This window comes from Citrus sinensis, chromosome 3 (assembly GCF_022201045.2).
Source record: "Citrus sinensis cultivar Valencia sweet orange chromosome 3, DVS_A1.0, whole genome shotgun sequence".
NCBI classification, from domain to species: Eukaryota; Viridiplantae; Streptophyta; class Magnoliopsida; order Sapindales; family Rutaceae; genus Citrus; species Citrus sinensis.
In genome coordinates, this window is record NC_068558.1 from 1,279,982 (window position 1) to 1,300,183 (window position 20,202).

Genomic DNA, 20,202 nt, shown 5'->3' on the forward strand with positions numbered 1-20,202 from the left:
ACAACCTCATTTGGAATGAATTTGTTTAGATAAATGTAGAAATGTGTCACACAAATTGTAGAAACCAAATCAATCACCAAGACCAACTTGGAACCCCCAAGACCCACTCTATGAAACTTGATCTTGATCTGGAATTAATCACTAAACTAAGCTTTTACAAGAAACACGAATAAGCACTCGAAACCAACCACACAATCAAAGAAAATCAGATCACACACTTGCACTAATGATTATAGTGGTTCGGCCAATTTCTTGCCTACATCCACTGTGGAAAACAAAGCAAACTTTTTACTGATTTCAGAGAACAAGTTACAAATCTGAAGAGTACATGCAAATGAACCGATACCCTTAACAACAGATCCTATGACCTTTTATACTCCACTCTGACCAATCCGAAAGAACCCCAAGAAGTCAGTTCACGCTCCTGGGTTTCCAGCCAAGAAGATCTCCAGCTGCTTCCCGCGTGATCTAACGGAAAAACAACTTCTTGAATTTGCTTTGGGACACTTGTCAAATGTTCACGTAATCTGTTGATTGAAACGCAGAGATGGTTGTCGTTTGAGTTAGTGAAACATGTGACGCATCACGTGCATTACTAACGAATCCAGCCGACATATCGTTTGTATCAATCAGCTGTTCTAAACTCCAATGCTTGACATGTCGTTTATCCTTGCTGACAAACAGATGACGTGTCATACATATCCCCGAGATCAGATTTGAGCTTCATAATTCCAATACTAATAAAAATAAAAAAGAAAAAAAGAAGCTTTTAATGGGTCCATTTAAATAACAACTTCACCTACCATAAATAATATTAAAATCAATTTTCAGTAGCAACAACCAAAATCGAACAGGGTGTCGTAAAAAAAAATGAAAATTTCATATTGGTTCACTTTCCATGTTCTCATTATTTTTTATTTTTTCGAAAGAGAATAGAATCCAAAAGTTGAAAAGTTGAACTTTATTTGAAGACAATCTACTTAATCCCTTTCCTAATGAAGGAGAAACATGGCCCTGCAGATTATCAACTTGCAATTCTTCAATGATTGCTTATAATTTACAGAGAGCACGCATTTCGTCAGTTTATGAGTTTGAGTTGGCAGAGAAAAGTAAGTATGTTACTATTAAATTCAAAGAAACAAGAGTCAGGACAGTCGTCACCTTAATCATGTGTAGTTTCCATGGATCCAAATAATTCTCATAACGTTAAATTCTGGTTTTGGTAATGTGTTTGTGTAGAATTTTTCAATGGCAAAATTCAACTTTCCTTTAATGCAACCAAACTCAAGACCTAACTTTTGACAAAGAATAATAATAACAATAACCAGCCACGCGCTCTAACCAACTGAGGTGGATGCTAACCTCAACCCTTTTTGAAATTTCAAGTGGTTCGGTGTCTGAAATGCTTGGATGTTTGCCATCTTGCTGGTCAACTCCAAATTAATTGCATCATTTTCTTAAGCCGTCGACCTCTATTGAAGCAGTACTAATTACCTCTCACATGGTGGTCAGAAACCCATATTGTAAATGTAATTTCATCACTTCAATTGGGGTTGTTGTCCGCAGGTGAAAAAACATGAAAGCTCAGGGATCAAAACATCATTACCTCATAGAATATTAATATCATCATTTAGAAGAATCTTACGTTTCTCTATCTATTGCAAGATTAGATCTACCAGCGTCCAGTGCCTTAATAAGATTGACATTTCGAATGTTAGGTTAATGGTTCTGGTTCTGGTAAAAATTAACTTGAGGTCCCAATTATGAGCAAATGAAATTTTGAGGGCACAAAAAAAAAAAAAAAAGTGAAAAAGTTGAATATATATGGAACAGAACAATTCATTGTAATAAAATTGCCATTATGGTTAACGTCACTTTTCGTTTATAATAATTCTTGAGAGAGGATAAACATTTCATTGTCTATTTAGTTCAAGAATCCTAGCTAGTCATACCACGCACTTGTCTGATCAGTGGTGAATTCATATGAAGGAAAATAATTAAAATTGAACGCCTCGTTTAATTTATCTGTTTCTTGATCATGATGCTATACATGTACATGGTTTCCAGAATCATGAACTCTGAAAGTATTAGCTATCAGTTGTGCAGGAATTCGGTTACCAAAACCTCTGGATCCACTTTGGTGTAGCAAATAATTAGTTTTAGTCGTAAGCATCAAGCTAACAAAATGTAGTTGTTCATCAATGGATAAGGCACGTTGCTTTTGTTAGAGCCACACCATTCACTAATAATTGATCCCTTTAAACCCAAGCTATGCAAGATGGTTAATGATTAATAAAATAAGAGCAATAATAATAAAATAAACGACTACAAGGTCCTATATAAGGCCATTAACTCAACGCAATCACATTTCATCCTTTGCAAAGTTTGGCAACCTCAATCATTCATATATTGATCTAGCAATGGATGCTAAAACACTAATGCTAGCAATCTTTCTCCTCTTCCTGATCTCAGCATCCTCCGATGCACACACGCAAAAAATCCGAGCTCGAAAACCTTGTAAGCATTTAGTGTTTTACTTCCACGACGTTATTTACAATGGCAAAAACTCTCGCAATGCAACTTCAGCCATTGTTGGCTCACCAGTTTGGGGCAACAAGACCACATTGGCTGGCCAAAGCCATTTTGGTGACTTAGTAGTGTTTGATGATCCCATTACACTTGACAACAATTTACATTCAACACCAGTTGGTCGAGCACAAGGGTTTTACATTTATGACAAGAAAGAAATTTTTACAGCTTGGCTTGGCTTCTCCTTTGTTTTCAATTCTACAGAGCATAAGGGAAGCATAAACTTTGCTGGGGCTGATCCTTTGATGAATAAGACTAGAGATGTTTCAGTGATTGGTGGCACTGGTGATTTTCTCATGGCTAGAGGAATTGCCACTTTGATGACTGATGCCTTTGAAGGAGAGGTTTATTTTCGGCTTCGAACTGATATTAAATTGTATGAATGTTGGTGACATTATTGATTTTGTGCCCTCTATAATTTTTTTTCACTTGGTGATGTACTTGTCTCTTTTCAAATCAATGTTTTTATTGTTCCACAAGGGGTGGTTTAATCAATTCATGAAGCTTTATATAAAATCATCCATGTTTGCCCGTGCTTATGTTATTGGTTTATCCAGAATACATACATACATACATACATACATACATATATATATATAGAGAGAGAGAGAGAGAGAGAGAGAGGTGACTTGAGCCCCGATTTTGAATAAAAAATCATAAATTTATTAAATCAAGGACCAAATCTGATATTAATTGAAAAATTGTTTAGAAAATAGATAATTAAATAATTAAGAAATTACGCTTTATTTTTCACCTTATTCACTTTTCATTTGCGGATTGTTTCCAATATTAGAGAGGCCTTTCAGTAGTTGAATATGTCTACTAGCAACTAATATTCAACTAATTTTTTGCCTTTACATAACTAATCTAGGCATTAATATAATTTCCAAATCCAATTTTATTTTTATTTTATTTTATTTTTGTTTTTCCCAAATGTAGATAGGAATTAAAATAAGGTAAGTTCACCATTAACTAGCGGAAGATATGGCGAAATCCAATGAAATACGATGGATTAATCTCAACCAATAAGAAATTGATCAGGAAAATAATCACGATGCTGCAGAAATTCATGTCAAAGTCAGATGGTTCAAAATGCCATAATTGTGCTTTGATTAGACTTCGTAAAAGGCAAATTATAAGCTACTTAACATAACAAACATTAACAAAATGAAAAGGATAGAGTTGAAATTGAAGAGACCAAGAGGTAGATGTACAAATTGCAATTCAAAAACTTAAAACTTTAACCGATGCATATTCTCGAAAAGCAAACGTTTACATCTTTAGGAATATGAATATCATGACTCTTCCGCTGTCACAAGCTTCAGTCCCCCCCAAAGGCCCAACGCCCGACTGTGTGCTCAGGCCTCTTTTTCCAATTTTAATTACTTAATACATATTACTGATTCAAAAAAAAAAAATTACTTCATACATTTTACGCACGATTTATGTATTTATTGAAGGTTGATTAAGTATGGTGTGTAATTGTGCACGTGGTAAGATATGATTGACGACTACTGTATTGTAACCTTCACAACCTCCCAATCGTAACTTACTATGCGCACGATGGTGCACCTAATTAATCACCTCTCTTTATTTATGAATGACAAATGCTAATTAGACATCGACCGTACCCATCCAAATCCAGCGACCAAAGGATTAATTATTCTGTTAAAATACAAATCTTGATCGACAATACACGTCAAATCTCATAATCATATCTCTTGTCCCATTATTCCATCATTCGTATGCACAAAGTAATCGAAAGAGTAAAAATTTAATGTACGAAGAAAGTTGGAGCACTGGTCATGAGGTTTTTAAAATTAGCCAGTGAATAGTGATAACTTTTGAACCACGTTTTAGCAAATACTTTTATGCATATAGAAGAACATATGTAACATGTAACTCATATATACTCAAAATTACGTAAAATAATTATCTTTTGCGTTAAGGTTTTTATTTAATTATTCTCATCTGAAGTGAATTTTCTGTTTAATGGAAAATTTTTTGTTGCCATTGTTTCTTTTCCATTCAATCCTTATCATGTGTATACTTTAACCAATCACGATAATATTTATACATACGTGATAAATAGTAAATGGATAAACAATAATATTACAGGAGCACCAAAATTTTTTTTAACACCTTTATCATATGTAGATTAATTTTTGTAATTGATACCATAAGTATTAGTATGGGACATAATTCATACTTAAAAAAACTAAGGGTTATCTCATACATGTATTTTTAATTCACGAACTATTCTAAACCGAAGTAGTTATTCTCCTTGACACTTTAACTTTAATTTGTAGTAGTAAGTAACCCTTTGAAAACCCTAACTATATATATTGAAACTAGAGAACCCAATGTCATTCAAAAAATACGCTTGTTGCATCTGCATTCATATCTCTCATTCACAGTTTATGCTTCTTCAACAGTCAGTTACTAATTACAAGAAAGTGGAATTTACCAAGTTTACTTTTTGCTTGTTATGTCTCCTTCTGATTATCCTTAGCTCAACAGCCACTCATAGAAATAAAATACGGCACGTAACCGTAAGCCGTGTAAAAGGCTAGTGTTTCATTTCCATGACATAAGTTCCAATGGAAAGAATGCTAAGAACGCAACTGCACAATCGTAGCAGCACCTATTACCTTAGACAAAGAATGCGAAGAATGCAACTTCACAGGATCAAATTAGACGGCAAAAAAGTCATTCGGTGAGTTGGTCGTGTTCGAGGCCCTATTACCGTAAACACTAAACAACAATCTACATTCAACTGCGGTTGCAGCCTTGCAGTTGCAGGTGCACAAGGGCTTTAATTTATTTATTTGACAAGAAATAATTTTTTACAGCTTGGCTTGCTTTCTCATTTGTATTCAATTCTACTCAGCATAACGGCAGCATAAACTTTGCTGGGGCTGATCCATTGATTATCGAGACTAGAAATCTTTCGTTGATTGGTGGTACCGGTGACCTTTTTTATGGCTAGAGGGATTCCCACTTTCGATGACCGATTCATTTGAGTGATCTATTATTCCATTTTGTACCCTCCGCTCAAGTTGTTTTTTTTTTTTTTGTTGTCAATTATTGCCCAAAAGGAAAGGATCTTTAAATTTAGACGTAAAAACGCAAAAAGCAGTAGATTAGTACTCTAGTAGTAATCCCCGCACGGGCTGGTTCGATGAAGAATGGCGTCATTGGCACCCATTTATTAATCACATAAAGTTTCTCTCGTAACTCGTCCTTCTAAATTCAAGTTAAATTTCTCTTTCCCTCCCCAGATACTTTTTACATTTCAAGACCGTCCACTTATGTGAAACCAAACTATAGTTGTATAAAGGCGAAATAGATCAGAGAAATGAATATTATCCAACATTTCCCTTGTCAAAACCAGCTAAGTTTTTTGTATCTCATAAAAATTTTTCTTCGCTACTTTAAAATTAATCTAAATTTTTCATGAAGAACTTAAAATTTTATTCCATAAACAAAAACATATGGATCAACTGGATGGGCAGAGTTGGACAAAACAAAGGGGAATTACTGGGTGGTGTTAATGGGGATTTAATAAGAAATTGAATCTATTTCAGGGTAAAATGGTAATATAACCAGAAAGGGTGTTACTATTTAAGTAGGAGGGTGGTAGTACGGTAGCACCACTGTTCGATGAATGAACTTTTGGATTGGGCCCTTGGGCCTTGGCTGCCAGCCCAGCATGCAAAACACAAAAGGAGAATTTTGCTCGGGTAATTTTCAGGAACTTCCCCTCAGGCTTGGCGTATTAACACTTAAATGGAATATATTGATATAATTACAGATATCTTCCTTGTCGTTAATTAGGAGTTAGGTTGACCATTAGTAGACTATCAAAATTATTAAAATACCCATCCTGCCAAAATAATAAATGTTAGATAATTCAAATGTTTAGGCCACAATCAGCATATTCAAAATTAAAAATCAAAATTTATTGAAATTTTGTTTGAGCCTCATCCGTGATTCTTACATTTGTGTGTGTGTGTGTGTGTGTTACAATCAAAGATTTATTAAAATTATTCTAAGAAATTTGTGTGAAAGATATCTAGTTAGTTATCAACTGAAAGGTGAGGACAATCAATTAAAGTCAAATTGGACCAGTGACGTGGCTACTAGTTAATAAAGACATGAGTTCCCATTAATGAATTTGAGGAATTAGCTTTGTTGAAAGACTATAATAATATCATTACACCGTTAAGAACATACACATCAACTTAACTTGGACATCCAAAAATTTTTCCCCCTTTAATCTGGACTAGCTTTTTGAAGCTCAAGTGAAACAGGGCAATCGTCACTCCCATAAAAATCTGCGAACAAAAAATAATAAGCTGCACAAAGAATTAGTATCGATCTATTTTTTCTGTTTTATGTATCACCATATTGACACTGTTAATGAAATCATGCAGTTCAAAAGCAGGTTCTTCAAATTTTTATTTTTTGTTCCGAACTTGCTACTTGGACAGGAAGAAGATTTTCATGACATCCATCACACATTCCAACACTAATTTCAGGTATATGCATGTAATATGAAAGCTACACATCATAAAATAGATAGTACCTTTTAACTCAATTATGTGCCCTTGCATTTCACACGCAATAATACAATCTTTAAGTTGTTCTGAAATAATGAAATAGTCTATTCTCATCATTTTTCCCCCGATACCTGGAAAAAAAATAAAATTAAGCACATCACAAGCTATACATTTAGATCCAAATTGAGTACTAAATTTGACTTCGATCTCCCAATTAGTTTCCAATGGGATTTCCAGACCACGAGAAGTCATAATCTTTTCCTTGTGTAAGAATTTGTATGCATCTATTAGCTTACCCCTGAGGCATAATCCATAAAAATTCTCAAAAGCTATTTTTTTCCCTAATTTTTAATAGGGCAAAAAAGAACATAACATATGTATAACTAGGAGAATTATGAATCCACGACCAATGGAGATATTTTTAAATGAGATGTGGAGGAGAAGGACGAAATGAAGAAATTATAACAGATGTCCATCACTCTCTCTATGATTAATCCATATCTTATGAAGAATTGATCATGGTTTTATAACTATAATTCATAGAAGAAAAGAAAAATTAAATACTCTTCCAATATAGCACCATATAGCTTCCTCTCAGCAAATGTAAATCCAAGTTGCCCCTATCTTAACTCAACAAGAAATCACCTCCTTTCAGCATTACATAACATATTATCATTATATTCCAGTTGCTTGCAACTTATAATAGAGTAAATTTAGCAAATATGCCAAATCAGAGTTAAAAAATAAAGGCACATGCCTTAGAAAGGAAAAGACCTTACTCACTTGGTCTCGGGAATACACACACACACAAAAGGATGTAGTTGGCACAAGAAGCCATGTCTAGATGATGCACTTCATCTTTCTCCTAATATTCCTTCATCTTCATCAGTTGATTTAAAATACAACTTTTGTAATAGATATTCCTTTTTTTCATTTTATTATTCATGGATTAAGAAAGTTCAGTTCAGTTCTATTAATTCAATATCTGTTTGTCTTGTGAAATCAATAGAAAAGTCATTTGGCAGTTGCTTTACCTTAACTCATTCCTAACCTGTCGAAAAGAACACATAATGAAAAAAGCCTAGTAAAATAAGGGTTGTACAAGGGAATAGAAAATAAGTAGAAAACCTTCCTCCTTAGAGGGTGAGTGACTCAGGTGACTGGTTGTATACTCATCTTACACTAGAGAGGACTTGCTGCTTTCTATGAAATTGCTTCCCTACAGGCTGTATATATATATATATATACTTTCATCCAACAGCAGCTTCTGTAAAATTAGCATTCAAATTTAAACATGTAAATTCAGCACGGATTTTTGCTACAAGAACACAAACAGCCATAAACACACAATAACTACTCTTCAATTCTAAAGACGAAAAATAGAGTGAATATTTCAAATTAAAAAAAAATAAAGAAAAATGAAAAGAGAGAAACAACAATATTCAGAATGACAACTTACAATAATTGACTAACAGAAAAAATTTAGAGACCAACGACTGTTGAAATCAACATGCATAAAAAAATCAAAATACAAAAAGCCCATTTTCATTTGTAAGTAACTCAAAATCAACCCATTCTCAAAAAAAAAAAAAGGAAAAAAGAACTCAGAATCAACAAAATGATTAATTTCATCTGATTTGTGTCTTCGAACTGTGATAAATGAGGACTAATCTCTTTCTCGCTCCAATTTCAGTCACGGCGGAAGCCAACTCGCTTCACGGAAGATTTAGGCCACCGCCAGAACTCATATCATTAATAACTGAAGCTAAACTCTTTTTTACTCTTGATTGAGCTTCGGGCAACAAACCAGCTTCTTCACAGCTTTCTTTAGAAAGATCAACTTTCTTTAGAAAGATGAAATTGGTGTTGGGTTTTGCTTATGTGAATGAGAAAGTTAAGTGAATGTTTCATTTCGTAAAGATTTTTCCTTTCTTTTCTCTACTGGTTAAAAGATCATACCATTCAGTTAAAATTTCTCAGATATCAATGAAATTTCAGCTTGAATTTTGAATTATTTTAAAATTTAAATATGCTTTTATACATTTACCCTTTACACTGACGTCATATTTATATTTATATTGACGGTGTGTTTGTAATTACATCAATATATTATATCTAAGTGTTAATACGCCAAATCTAAGAGATCTCTAAAAATTACCTAATTTTTCCCAGAAGCACGTGCCAAGTGATTTTGCACATGTACGTACAAGAAGATGAAGAGTGACTTGGTGGTCGTATTGGCGCTATACTAAAGAAAGCCGGCTTATCCACTCCACTCTATCGACAGTTAAAACAGAATCAAAGGCCGAGGCTTGACTTGCGAGAGAGAGAGAGAGAGAGTCATAAAACAAACCAGACTCAAACTTTGAGATAATGCGAAGCCTAACGCTCCCATGGAGCGGCCTGAAGGCACATTCGTTGCCTTCTTCAGCTTCATGTCCTAAAGCATCAAAATCTTGTGGGTCAAAGTTGTTTCCTTTCAACTCTCTCTGTAAGAACCAGACTTCAACTTCAAAAAAGCTCTCTCTTCGCAACCCATATCTCAATTTCTCTAGGTAACTCTAAAATCTTTCTTCTTCTTCTTCTTTTCTATTTAAAAAAAAAAAAAAAACTAAGAACCCATTACAGAGAATTGTGCAGGGACCCGGGAGCTTCATGTGAAAACAGAAATGATGTTGACTGCAAGAATTGCAAAATGACTAGAGAGTCCGTCCACAATCTGGCTAATGATAGTGGTTTAATCAAGTTTGTGATGTTCTTTGGGTTGCTTACATTGCAAGGCTCCCAAACAGCTGTAGCTGCCGTTGATTTTGCCAGTGGATTGCAATCTTTTCCTTTTCTTGGGGACCTTGGTGATATTAGCAGAGGTTTTGCTTCAGTTAGGAAAATCTCCCTGTAACTTCTGCTATTGGCCCCTTATTATTATTATTTTTTTTTCAAATTTCGAGACAAAACTTGTATCTGCTTCACTGCCATTCAAAATGCACCCCCACATTAAGAATTATTCTATGATTACACCAAATTTATGTCCAGTGATGTTTACTACATTAACCATACAGTTTTTGCGTATAAAAATTCAGATATACTGTAACATTTGGTCTAGCATTCAACATCCTTAAGTAAGTTAGAAAATTTACTACATTTAAATCCAGTCACAAGTCATAGTAATGTTGGTTACATTCTGATAAAGTATGCCCTGTTTATCCCTCTGTGACACTCACTCTTTGTTGCAGGCATTCTTGCTCATCTTCTTTTCCGAGCTGGGGGACAAGACCTTTTTTATTGCAGTAAGAGTCGCAGTAGTATAATTACAACCTGTAACTGAGATTTTTAACACGATTCTACGAGTCTGATGGACCTATGTGTGTCCAAAACTGAGTATTTGTGCTTGTGAATTTGGGCCATGTTTCTTTCTCAATTTTAGAAAGTGAAATTTTTATAACTTTCTGTCAGAGTTTATCACTTGGTTCCTTTTCCAGACCCTAGTTACTGTTGATAGAAGTGGAACTGAAATTATTATTGTTGTTGTTTTTTCTTTTCTTTTCTTTTCTTTTTTTTGGTTCTGCTCCAATTGAGTGCATAAGAATACAATTATATGAAAAAAAAAAATAGATTACCAGTCAATGGACTTAGCAAATTTTAGAAAATCTTCTGAGTGAAATATTTTCCCCCAGTACCTTCTATTTTTCTTTAGAAGCATACATAAATATGCATATTTTTATGTGTATATGCACATGTATATACCCCTGAAGGTAAAATATTGAACCAAGTTCAATATATATAATATCAAACTGACTTTGTTATGGATTTATACTTATTGCGCAGGCACTTTTAGCTGCTAGAAATTCTGCTGCAACTGTTTTTGCCGGTACTTTTGGTGCACTTGCGTATGTTATTCTGCTCATGCATGGTGATTTTAGATGTCCTTTGCATTTTAAAATTTTTGTTGCTGAATCTCCTCATAGCTCTAAATCATGTATAATATGTTACTTCGAGTCATTTTGTGTGTTAAGAGTATCACTTTCCACGTTATTGGATACAGAAAAGTGATCCTGCATTTTGTTATTTGTTTGATTTTATTTTATTACCATGGGCATATTCTGATTTCTGTTACATTAAATAGAAGAATTTTCAATTGGTCAAAATTTTTGGCCAATACCTCGTAATTTGCTTTTACATTTTAGGGCCAAGAAGTCATGAAAAATAACCCAAACCTCTTTAGTTTGCCTCTGCTGATGCAGAACTGGAAATTTTATACCTTCAAAGTAATAGTAGCATTTATCTACTGTGGCAGGGCAATGACTGTCATATCTGTCATTCTTGGACGAACATTTCACTATGTTGATGAAATCCTTCCCTTCAGGTAATTTTCCCTTTGAATTTTTTCTTTATCTATTTTACTTAGGAGCAGTAAATGCAGTGGTTGTTAAACCAGTAGTGAATATATTCTTTTTTTTTTTTTAAGTGGTAAATATTTCATTAAATAAAACGCCAAAGATTACAGATGATATGTGAGGGAAAATCCTCGGGCCAAACTACAGGGTCTTAAAACTTAAAACTTGGCTTTAAGCAGCCTTGGCTCTAGGCCTAAGCTGAATATTAAAAAGATTCATATCTTTTATCACATTCCGAAACGTGAATCTCCGATAATACCCAGAAAATTTCGTTGGAGCTGCTTGCTTTACCATTCACCGTATTAACCACTTTTTGAGCATCCAATTCGATTATAAGAGGCAGCAACCAAGAATCTTTTCCCGATTGGATGCAAATATTGATGCCTTCAGCTTCTGCAATCTCATCATTCCCATTGGATCTCATCATTTTAACTGCAACTGCCATTCGCTCCCCTATACGGTTTTTAACAACAGCACCTAGCCCAGTCAGATTATGTTGTTTACAATTTGCAGAATCTACATTCAATTTGAACCAACCATGCGGGGAAGGTGACCAAATCCTCCCATTCAAACCTGACTTGCTCTGTTGCTCAACTCACCGAGTTCCATAACAGGTCTAACCGACTTAAAGGACTCATAAACTGCATTAGCTTTATCTGCAACCTGCTGCACATCTATTTGCTTTTTCCGAAACAAAGCTTCCCAAATTGATTACATCAACACAACCCCATGTTCAATCTCTATTTTAGTTAATGCTGATACACAATACTGCAAATATTCCCAGACACCATATCCTTTTAAACATTTAATCAGCTCAGCCGATAGTTTCAAGCAATTATATATGTGGATCTACCTGTAAAACTGCTTCTTTGAATCACGATGGACAATTTTAACTATCTATTTTTCTGTTCAACAATGAAATCTGTGATAAAATTCGTAAAGAGAAACTGTAATTGTCTAAATGTGATCCACAGAATTTTTCAGTTTTCTTAAGTGTTATCTTACTAACTTATGGAAAGTTGTAAACTACTTTTGATGGTATATTTTTGCAAAGCCAACTTCAGAAGGATCCCTAGATTTTCTTATTCCATAATTGTATCTTGGTCTTTCTAATCTAATATTTAGTTGGAAATATAAGGTGCATATCTGATATAATCAACTAATTCACAGGTTTGGTCAGACTGATCTGCCAATTGATGATATTGCTGCAGTTTGCCTTCTGGTAAATTTTTTTCTTACTGAACTGTATGCTAAAGCACATGCTATACCATATGTGCAATAACACTGTCACTGAGATTTTATGAAATTTGTTCTCAGTTGAAATAAGCAAACTACTAATAAAACTTAATCATCATAATTCAGGTCTATTTTGGGGTTTCAACATTGCTTGATGCTGCCTCCACTGATGGTCTAAAATCTGAGGATGAACAAAAAGAGGTGAAATTTAATTATCTGATCATATAAGATGTGAACTGCCATGACAAGCAAACGCTTATTTCGCTTCTCTTTTCTTCAGATTTACTGTTATGTTTTCCATCATTTTCTCTCATGGTATGAGCTAATCTGATTTAGGTTGCTACTTGTGTCTAATTAGGCAGAGCTAGCTGTTTCAGAATTTTCAGGAAATGGTGCTGGAATTATAGCTGCTGCTAGCACTATCATCAGCACTTTCACCTTAGTTTTTGTTGCTGAGTGGGGTGACAAATCATTTTTCTCCACAATAGGTTAGTGTCCCAAGATTGAAACTTTTAAATACAATTTAACTTCTTGTCGATAAGATCTTATAGGAATCATTTATCAGAAGACTGATCCTTCCTCTTTCGACAATTGTTCCTTTTTGGTTATTCTGGCATTATTACCAGCACTTGCAGCAGCCTCTTCGCCTCTTGGAGTCATTGGGGGAGCACTGGCTGGTCATGTTGTTGCAACTTTGGTAACTTCTTACTTCCACCAAAAACTACCTACCATTTGAGCAATAATTGCAAACATGTCATTATATTAAAGTTGCCTTTGGTTTTCAAAATGATTTCTAAAGTAGTGATTAATTTAAAAATTGCTAGCCCCGTAGGAGTTAGCAATTTGGGGGGCTAATGTGTGCTCAAGAGTAGCTCGGCTATACTTGGAGAATAACTCAGGTGGTCTCACAGAATACTTAGCGTAACTAAGGTAGCTCAGATAAGCTCATATGTGAAACAATCTCGACCTCAAATTGAAAAGGTAGTAAAATAAACATAAATATCAAGAACACACAATGTTTTTGTGATTCGGCATTCGCCCTACATCTACAGGACCAAGTTGTCACCAATCCACTATACAAATGAGAGATTATATGAAATATTATTTTATCTAATATGAACAAAATAAGTTAGATAGCTATATGGAGATGTTTAGTGTTGATGAAAATGAAGATGGTGAATAAAGATATGGAAAGTGATAATATGGTAGAGAAGATGATGAAGGTCGAGAATAGAAAATGGCCTCCCAGTAATAGAGAAGTGGATGATGATCTAAAAGATGAGAGACCCCCAAATATGGGTGATTAAGACATTATATAGCAGAGGCTAGTGGTAAGGAGAGTGCATAAAAGTTAGGGTAGATGTCATTCTTAGATTAAAAGAAAAGAAAATTTTTAGGGCTATGTGTCGTGTATAGGGAAAAAGGACAAAAATATTCCTTTTATATTATGTTTATCCTTTGTTGTAAGTATCTTGATTTCTCCAACTTTGACCATTGATTTTCAAACCAATCCAATGTAGTAAATTCTTTCAAATAGCATCTATATACTGCTCTAAGTATTATTCCTATTTTATCCTTGTAATTGTCAATGTATCCTTCATTTACTGGTCCAAAAATATCGTTCCAAATTTACCTCCAAGCAGCAGATAACTGTGCAAATATGATAAACTGTTAATCCTTCTCTTTTGTTCAAATCATTTTGCTAATTGTTTTACTGATTTTTTTTTTTATACAGCTTGCTGTGTTGGGAGGCTCTTTACTCGGGACATTCTTATCAGAGAAGGTATATTCAAACTTCAACCTCAGCCATTAGCCAAATCATCACTCCATGATATTTTTGTTAATGTAAATTTTTTGGGTTTCTCTAGGTTTTAACTTCATAATAATGGGTTAGAAAAGAGGATTAGGGATATAAGTCCACCCTCCATAGCTGAATTTCAGGAATTTTCTATCTTTCTACAAATTATATGGTTTAACATATTTAGCATGATCTGAATGATGTTTGCTCTACGATAGGACTTTAGGCATAAGCTTATCCTTCAATTCTTGGCATGCTCGCAAGTAATAGGCAGGTACATGCTTGAGGATATTTGCGATTGCCAAGAATTATTCTTGCCTACTTTATATTATTACAAGCAAAATTCTTCTCAAACACCTTTTTTCTAGCAGCATTCTCTCTTTCTGCCATTCCTTAATTTGATGATAAACTCGAGCCACTCATTAATTATTCTGAACGGATATTTTCAAAATGTCTTTGTCGAGTTGGAAACATTAAGGTCATTCTCTGACGTCCGGAATCCAGTCAAAAGATGTTTATTTTGGAGGAAAAAAAATTTGTGAAAGTTTGAGTGGAACCATTAACGAATTATATAAGGAATCCTATCAGTAGATTTGTTCCTGGGTATAATTGGTCATATCTGAGCATGTAAAGTGGGCAAGATGATGGTATTTGTACCTTAAAAAGTTTCCTTGTATGGACCAACATGTACAGGCAACCACGTAAATTTGATCCCAGTTGGAATATCTGATCAGTGGACCAATTTGTGTGTTTTCTACATTTTCTTCTTTCCTTTCAATCCATCCACTCACTCACGGTTCTTTGATATAGTAATCTCTTAGAAAGTGTTTCCCATAGTGGCTTCTGGTAATAACTTGATCATGACAAAGTGTGTATCTTGATCTTAATCTTAAGCTTATGTCACACAGTGAGGATACTTGAAACTTGTTTTGTTTCTTTCCCAGGCAATTGCGTACATTGGAGGTGTTCTTTTTCTTTTCTTTGCCGCTGTGACTGTGATTGAGATAGTGAGTTAGAGATTGGATAATCAGAATTCGTAAATTTCAGTAAAGTTTTCGGAATTGTATTTGCTTCCATTGACATGCTGAAAAGTGAAGAGATATCCTATTTTTGTAACTAATACTTCTTTAATTGTATTTCTTTCTAATCTATCCAACAAAGACTTCGGATATCTTATCTCACGTCTTGTTGTCTATATAGTGTGAGGTTTATGCTTTTTAGTATTGATTGCAAATTAAGGCTTTCTTGTTATAACTTTTTAAATGGAGTTTATTAAGTAGAGTTTTTACTAGTTGAGCTTTTATAAATAGAGTTTTTATAAAAAAAAAATTAGTTATTTAGTTGTCAATGAAAGTTTTTATTAAAAAGAAATATAAAATTACTCTAATAAATAAGTTGTAATATATATGCTATATAAGAATGTAAAATAAATAATGCGATTTTAGACAATTGAATTAAAAAAAAAACCTTTAACCTCTATTTTCAAAAACCTAAAATTTAAGTTTTTTCAATAACTTATTTAAGTCCCGAAAGGTCTAGTCGAGTTAAAAAAAAAAAATCAAACGGTAATAAAAATTTTGCTACAATTTTCTTGTGGGTTAATTTTAGATTACCCCGTATAAATTAAATATTTTCAAATTGCCCCCTTAACTTAAAATTTTTAATTTATCCATGATTGTTAAGAAGATATAAAAATATTTATCAACCCGCCTCATTTTTTCTTTTCTCTTATCTTTTGAATGAAAATAAAGATAACTTGAAATTTTAAAAAATAAAAAGAGTAATTCTGAAAATAATTAATTCACGAAAATAATCCAATTCTTACCCTTTTCTTATTGATTGTACATCTTGAGAAATGGCAACATAGTTCAAAAACAAAGAGAAAAAGGAAGAGGGGGAAAAAATGCATCTGTATGAGGAAATTAATAAACTATACTTTTAGAAAATTTAAAAAAATAATTTAATAATAAATACAATCTCTTCGTGTGAGTGCGGGTGTGAAGTGGGGTAACAATGGACACAGCCGTACAAAAATTCGTGAAGGCGGCACACCATTGGCCATCCAAAGCTTTACAGAAAATCAAAAAGTCAGAAGAAAAAGATGATTGTGGAGTGGAGGTGGCGAACCCACCCTCTGCTACTGCTACTGCTACTCTCTCAACTTTCCCCTCTTGCCCTTCTTACAACCATTATATGCTACCACAATTACAACCTTTTACTACACTAATTAATTTAGTTTTCTTTTTTTGGTTATATTTACGAACATGTACATTAACCTAAGATGTGCAAGGAGCAATTTAATAAAATTACAAATAACTTGAAAGTTTTAATGAAAATTTGTAACCAGTTTCACATGTAACAAGTATAATACAAATAGATCCTGATTTTGTAAAATCAATCAATAAAACTATTAAATTACACTTAAATGCCTCATTTTCTTTAACTTTTTTTTTATTTGGAAAGTTTTAACCTATTAATTACTTTAAAATTTGAAAAAAAGAGAAAAGTCGTGATTTCTTTTTCTTTCTTTTTTTTTTTGAAATTGTCTTTATGAACTATAGATGGTAAAATTACCTGCAAATCTATCAAAATCTACCCTTCAGAAACTCATCGTAATGGGTGTTTTGCAAGATGAGTGGGTTTGATATTTCATATTTAAACCCATTGAGAGTTGCAATTAGGATTGATATTAAGAAAAAATCTGATAGATACTTGTGCGAGATCCGTCAACCTACATTTTTTTAAAAAAAATATTTATATTTTTAATTCTAATAATAAAAACTAAATTAAAAAATTAAATCATAAAATATATAAGCTAAAGTTATTACTCATGATCTATTCTTCCTAATTTCTAAATCTAACATAAATGCAATAAGCTTTTAATAACTAAAAATTTTATAGTTTTCAAGTTTAATTACTAATATTTTATTTTGATGTGATTAATTTTGTTTGTTTTCCTTTAATGACTTGAAGCTAATGATTGTTTACTGAAGTTTTTCTTTTTATTTATTTAATTAATTGTTAATGACAATTGTCCAAAATGTACTTGTTAATATTGTTGACAATACTTGTGCATTGACAAAAAAATGGAGCAAGACATTGATCTTAGTGGTTTGGGATGGCAATGGGCCAGCTCAGGCTTGGGTTTGGTCAAGTCCTAACTTGATCCTGTGATTGAAATAGAGGGCCCTAACCCTTAAAAAATCCGACCCTTTAAACTTAGGGGTAGGTTAGGGTCAGGCTCAGACTTTATCTGAACTCGACCATATTTTTTTGCAAATTTGTTTTTTTTCCAAATCTTATAGTAGTTGGGCAACAACTCATCTTTTTTTTTAATTTAATATTTTGGCATTTAAATAGTTTAATTTTTGAAAAAAAAAATGGACACAACCTCTCCTAATGTACTAAAACTTAATAGCTTTAAAACCAATTCAAGATAACATAAACCTAAAATTACTCTACTCAATGTCTTAACCATATAAATAAAGATAGACAAAATCCATATCTTGTACAAATAATAAAAAAAAAAAACACAAGATTCAATGCCACAACCTAAACAAGGAGTTGATTAGTTCAACAAAGGACAATTCATGACCCAACACAAAAAAAGAAAAAAAAAAACTACTCCAAAACTTGTGAATGCATTCTTCTTCATCTGCAAATTCCTCTCCAATAAAAATTTTACATCCACGAAATGTGCTTGAAAAAAGTTATGAAAACAATATAAGTATATTATACAATGCTCAAATTATTGAAATAATGTTGAATATTTAACTGAATTTAAAATCACCTAACAAGTGAGGAAATTCATGTAGGAAAATTACATTTTACACAATAAAACTGAAACAACAAAAAGAAAAATAAAACAACTAAAGAAATCTAAAATACTAAGTTATATTTATAAGCTTAAATGAAAAAAAAAATATTTATAACCTTAGATTAGATGAAACTTGAAAGCAAGGAAAATGTAAACTACTAAAGTTGATGACAGTAGGATTTGCAGCAGCGGTTGATGGAAGTGGTATCGTGCGGCTCAAGCCTCTCTCTTTCCCTCCTGCGTGGTTGTCGATTACTTTGGTGCTTGATGGCTGGTGGTTTCGTGGTAGTGGGCGGCCAATACTGGTTGTGTGCAATGATTGTGCATGAGCTGCTGCCCGCCTCTCTTTCTTGTAATAGTATTCATGTTAATAACATATTAGGGTTTGTGAATTCTGAATTGTGAAGTAATTGGATCCTAATCCTTGAGCCTTAATCCCATCTTTGACCCTTAAAAAAATTTACAAAAAGTTTATCACATCTTGCAAGTGGGTTTGATAATTATTAAAACTTGTAGTGACGGATTTTTTTTAAAATATATATATATAATCCACAAGAAATTGCATACGGATTTAATAATTTAAATTTTTTACGAATTTGAATTTGAATTTGAATTTAATAATGTTAAACCCTGATCGCGTGGTACTCATTGCATCGCTACTGATGAGTGCTGGTGTTCGAATGAAAAATCATTTATGAGCAGAAGAAGATCTTAGATCTTGTGGGTCCTGGAAAGCAAATGCTCTGGGATGAATTCAGCAGACGGACAGCCATGTAAAGCTATAAAAAATAATAATTGATAACTTTAACATATTTTATTATATAATAATGGGATTAGTTGTCACATGACCAAAATAAGGAATCGTGCATGAAACATCGCACGTGCAGCGTAGCAGGCGAATATTATATGGCATATTCTTCTTTCGAAAGCTGGAGTGGAGGAAATCACACCGCTTCTGCCTTGTCGTCCATTAATTAAAACATCCCAAAAAAGTTAAAAAAGTGGTAAAAAAAAAAAATATATTAACAATTACAAAAAGTTAGGAAAAGGATGGACCGAACCGAAAGAGCAACATCAACGAACAAGTAAATTCTCCTTTCCATGTTCTAAAAGTATAAAATTGTGGTCTACACTTTACAATTATGAATTTCAACTAGTTTCAATTTTTTTTTTTAAATTGCAAACTCAATACATACTATATTAGAAACATCCGCACTCAAACTCAAATTTTATAATTTGAAATTCGTAAATGTGACTTAATGCTTATTTAGTATGACTTGTCTAATAATTATAAATACTTATTTAATATGATAAATTCTTTTTAAGTTTTTTGTTATTATTTGATTATTTTTTAAGTAAAATTTTTGAAGATTAAATAAATTATTTTACTTTTACTAGTAAAAACTCAAATTTTAGATTGTTAGGAGTAGAGGTTAAAAAGTTTCTTTAAAATATATAAATATCTTTTTTTTTCTAATTTTATTCCTTCGTAACATAATTCTGATGCTGTTTGAAATTGAGGTATTGTAATTTTTAAATTACAACTACTGTGAAAAAAAATTGTAACTATAAAACAAAAGTTAATAGTATATAGTAAATATAAATTTTAATTAATATTTTTGACCAAATTCTTAAAGATATAATAATTCTTTTTATTATACAAGTAAAAAATCATATCAATATAACTTTTAAGGTACAACAATTAATGTTTAATAAACATCTTAGTGCTGTAACTTTTAAGCCGCAACTGCTCAATCTCAATCTCAAACGCACCTTCAACATAACTTACTCATTAAAGTAATTTTA

The 20,202-nt window shown here is 32.8% G+C and overlaps 2 protein-coding genes and 1 long non-coding RNA gene across 6 annotated transcripts; 2 read left to right on the top strand and 1 right to left on the bottom strand.

The window, feature by feature from the left end:
* Positions 1-2,389: 2,389 nt before the first annotated feature.
* Positions 2,390-3,084, top strand: LOC102630347 (dirigent protein). The gene has a single exon (XM_006476400.3). The coding sequence runs from the start codon at positions 2,421-2,423 to the stop codon at positions 2,979-2,981; it is 561 nt and encodes a 186-aa protein (XP_006476463.1). The 5' UTR covers positions 2,390-2,420; the 3' UTR covers positions 2,982-3,084.
* Positions 3,085-6,729: 3,645 nt separating this feature from the next.
* Positions 6,730-9,340, bottom strand: LOC112498203 (uncharacterized). The gene is made up of 2 exons (XR_003065258.2): positions 7,178-9,340; positions 6,730-6,926 (listed from the first exon to the last, which is right to left on the bottom strand). It is a non-coding gene; the product is annotated as an uncharacterized LOC112498203 (long non-coding RNA).
* A 78-nt stretch (positions 9,341-9,418) lies between these two features.
* On the top strand, positions 9,419-15,760 carry LOC102630656 (protein PAM71, chloroplastic). 4 transcript variants are annotated; one of them, XM_052438302.1, is made up of 11 exons: positions 9,419-9,706; positions 9,792-10,029; positions 10,385-10,438; positions 10,977-11,038; positions 11,446-11,514; positions 12,716-12,767; positions 12,908-12,982; positions 13,140-13,269; positions 13,408-13,478; positions 14,517-14,564; positions 15,524-15,760. In XM_052438302.1, exons 1-11 carry the CDS (start codon positions 9,525-9,527, stop codon positions 15,593-15,595), a joined length of 1,053 nt encoding a protein of 350 aa, XP_052294262.1. In that variant the 5' UTR covers positions 9,419-9,524; the 3' UTR covers positions 15,596-15,760. The 4 variants fall into 4 exon arrangements, with proteins under 4 accessions (XP_052294262.1, XP_015385408.2, XP_006476465.2 ...); XM_006476401.4 differs by having other exon boundaries at positions 9,424-9,706; positions 9,780-10,029; XM_015529922.3 differs by lacking the exon at positions 10,977-11,038 and having other exon boundaries at positions 9,422-9,706; positions 9,780-10,046.
* The last annotated feature ends 4,442 nt before the right edge of the window (positions 15,761-20,202 follow it).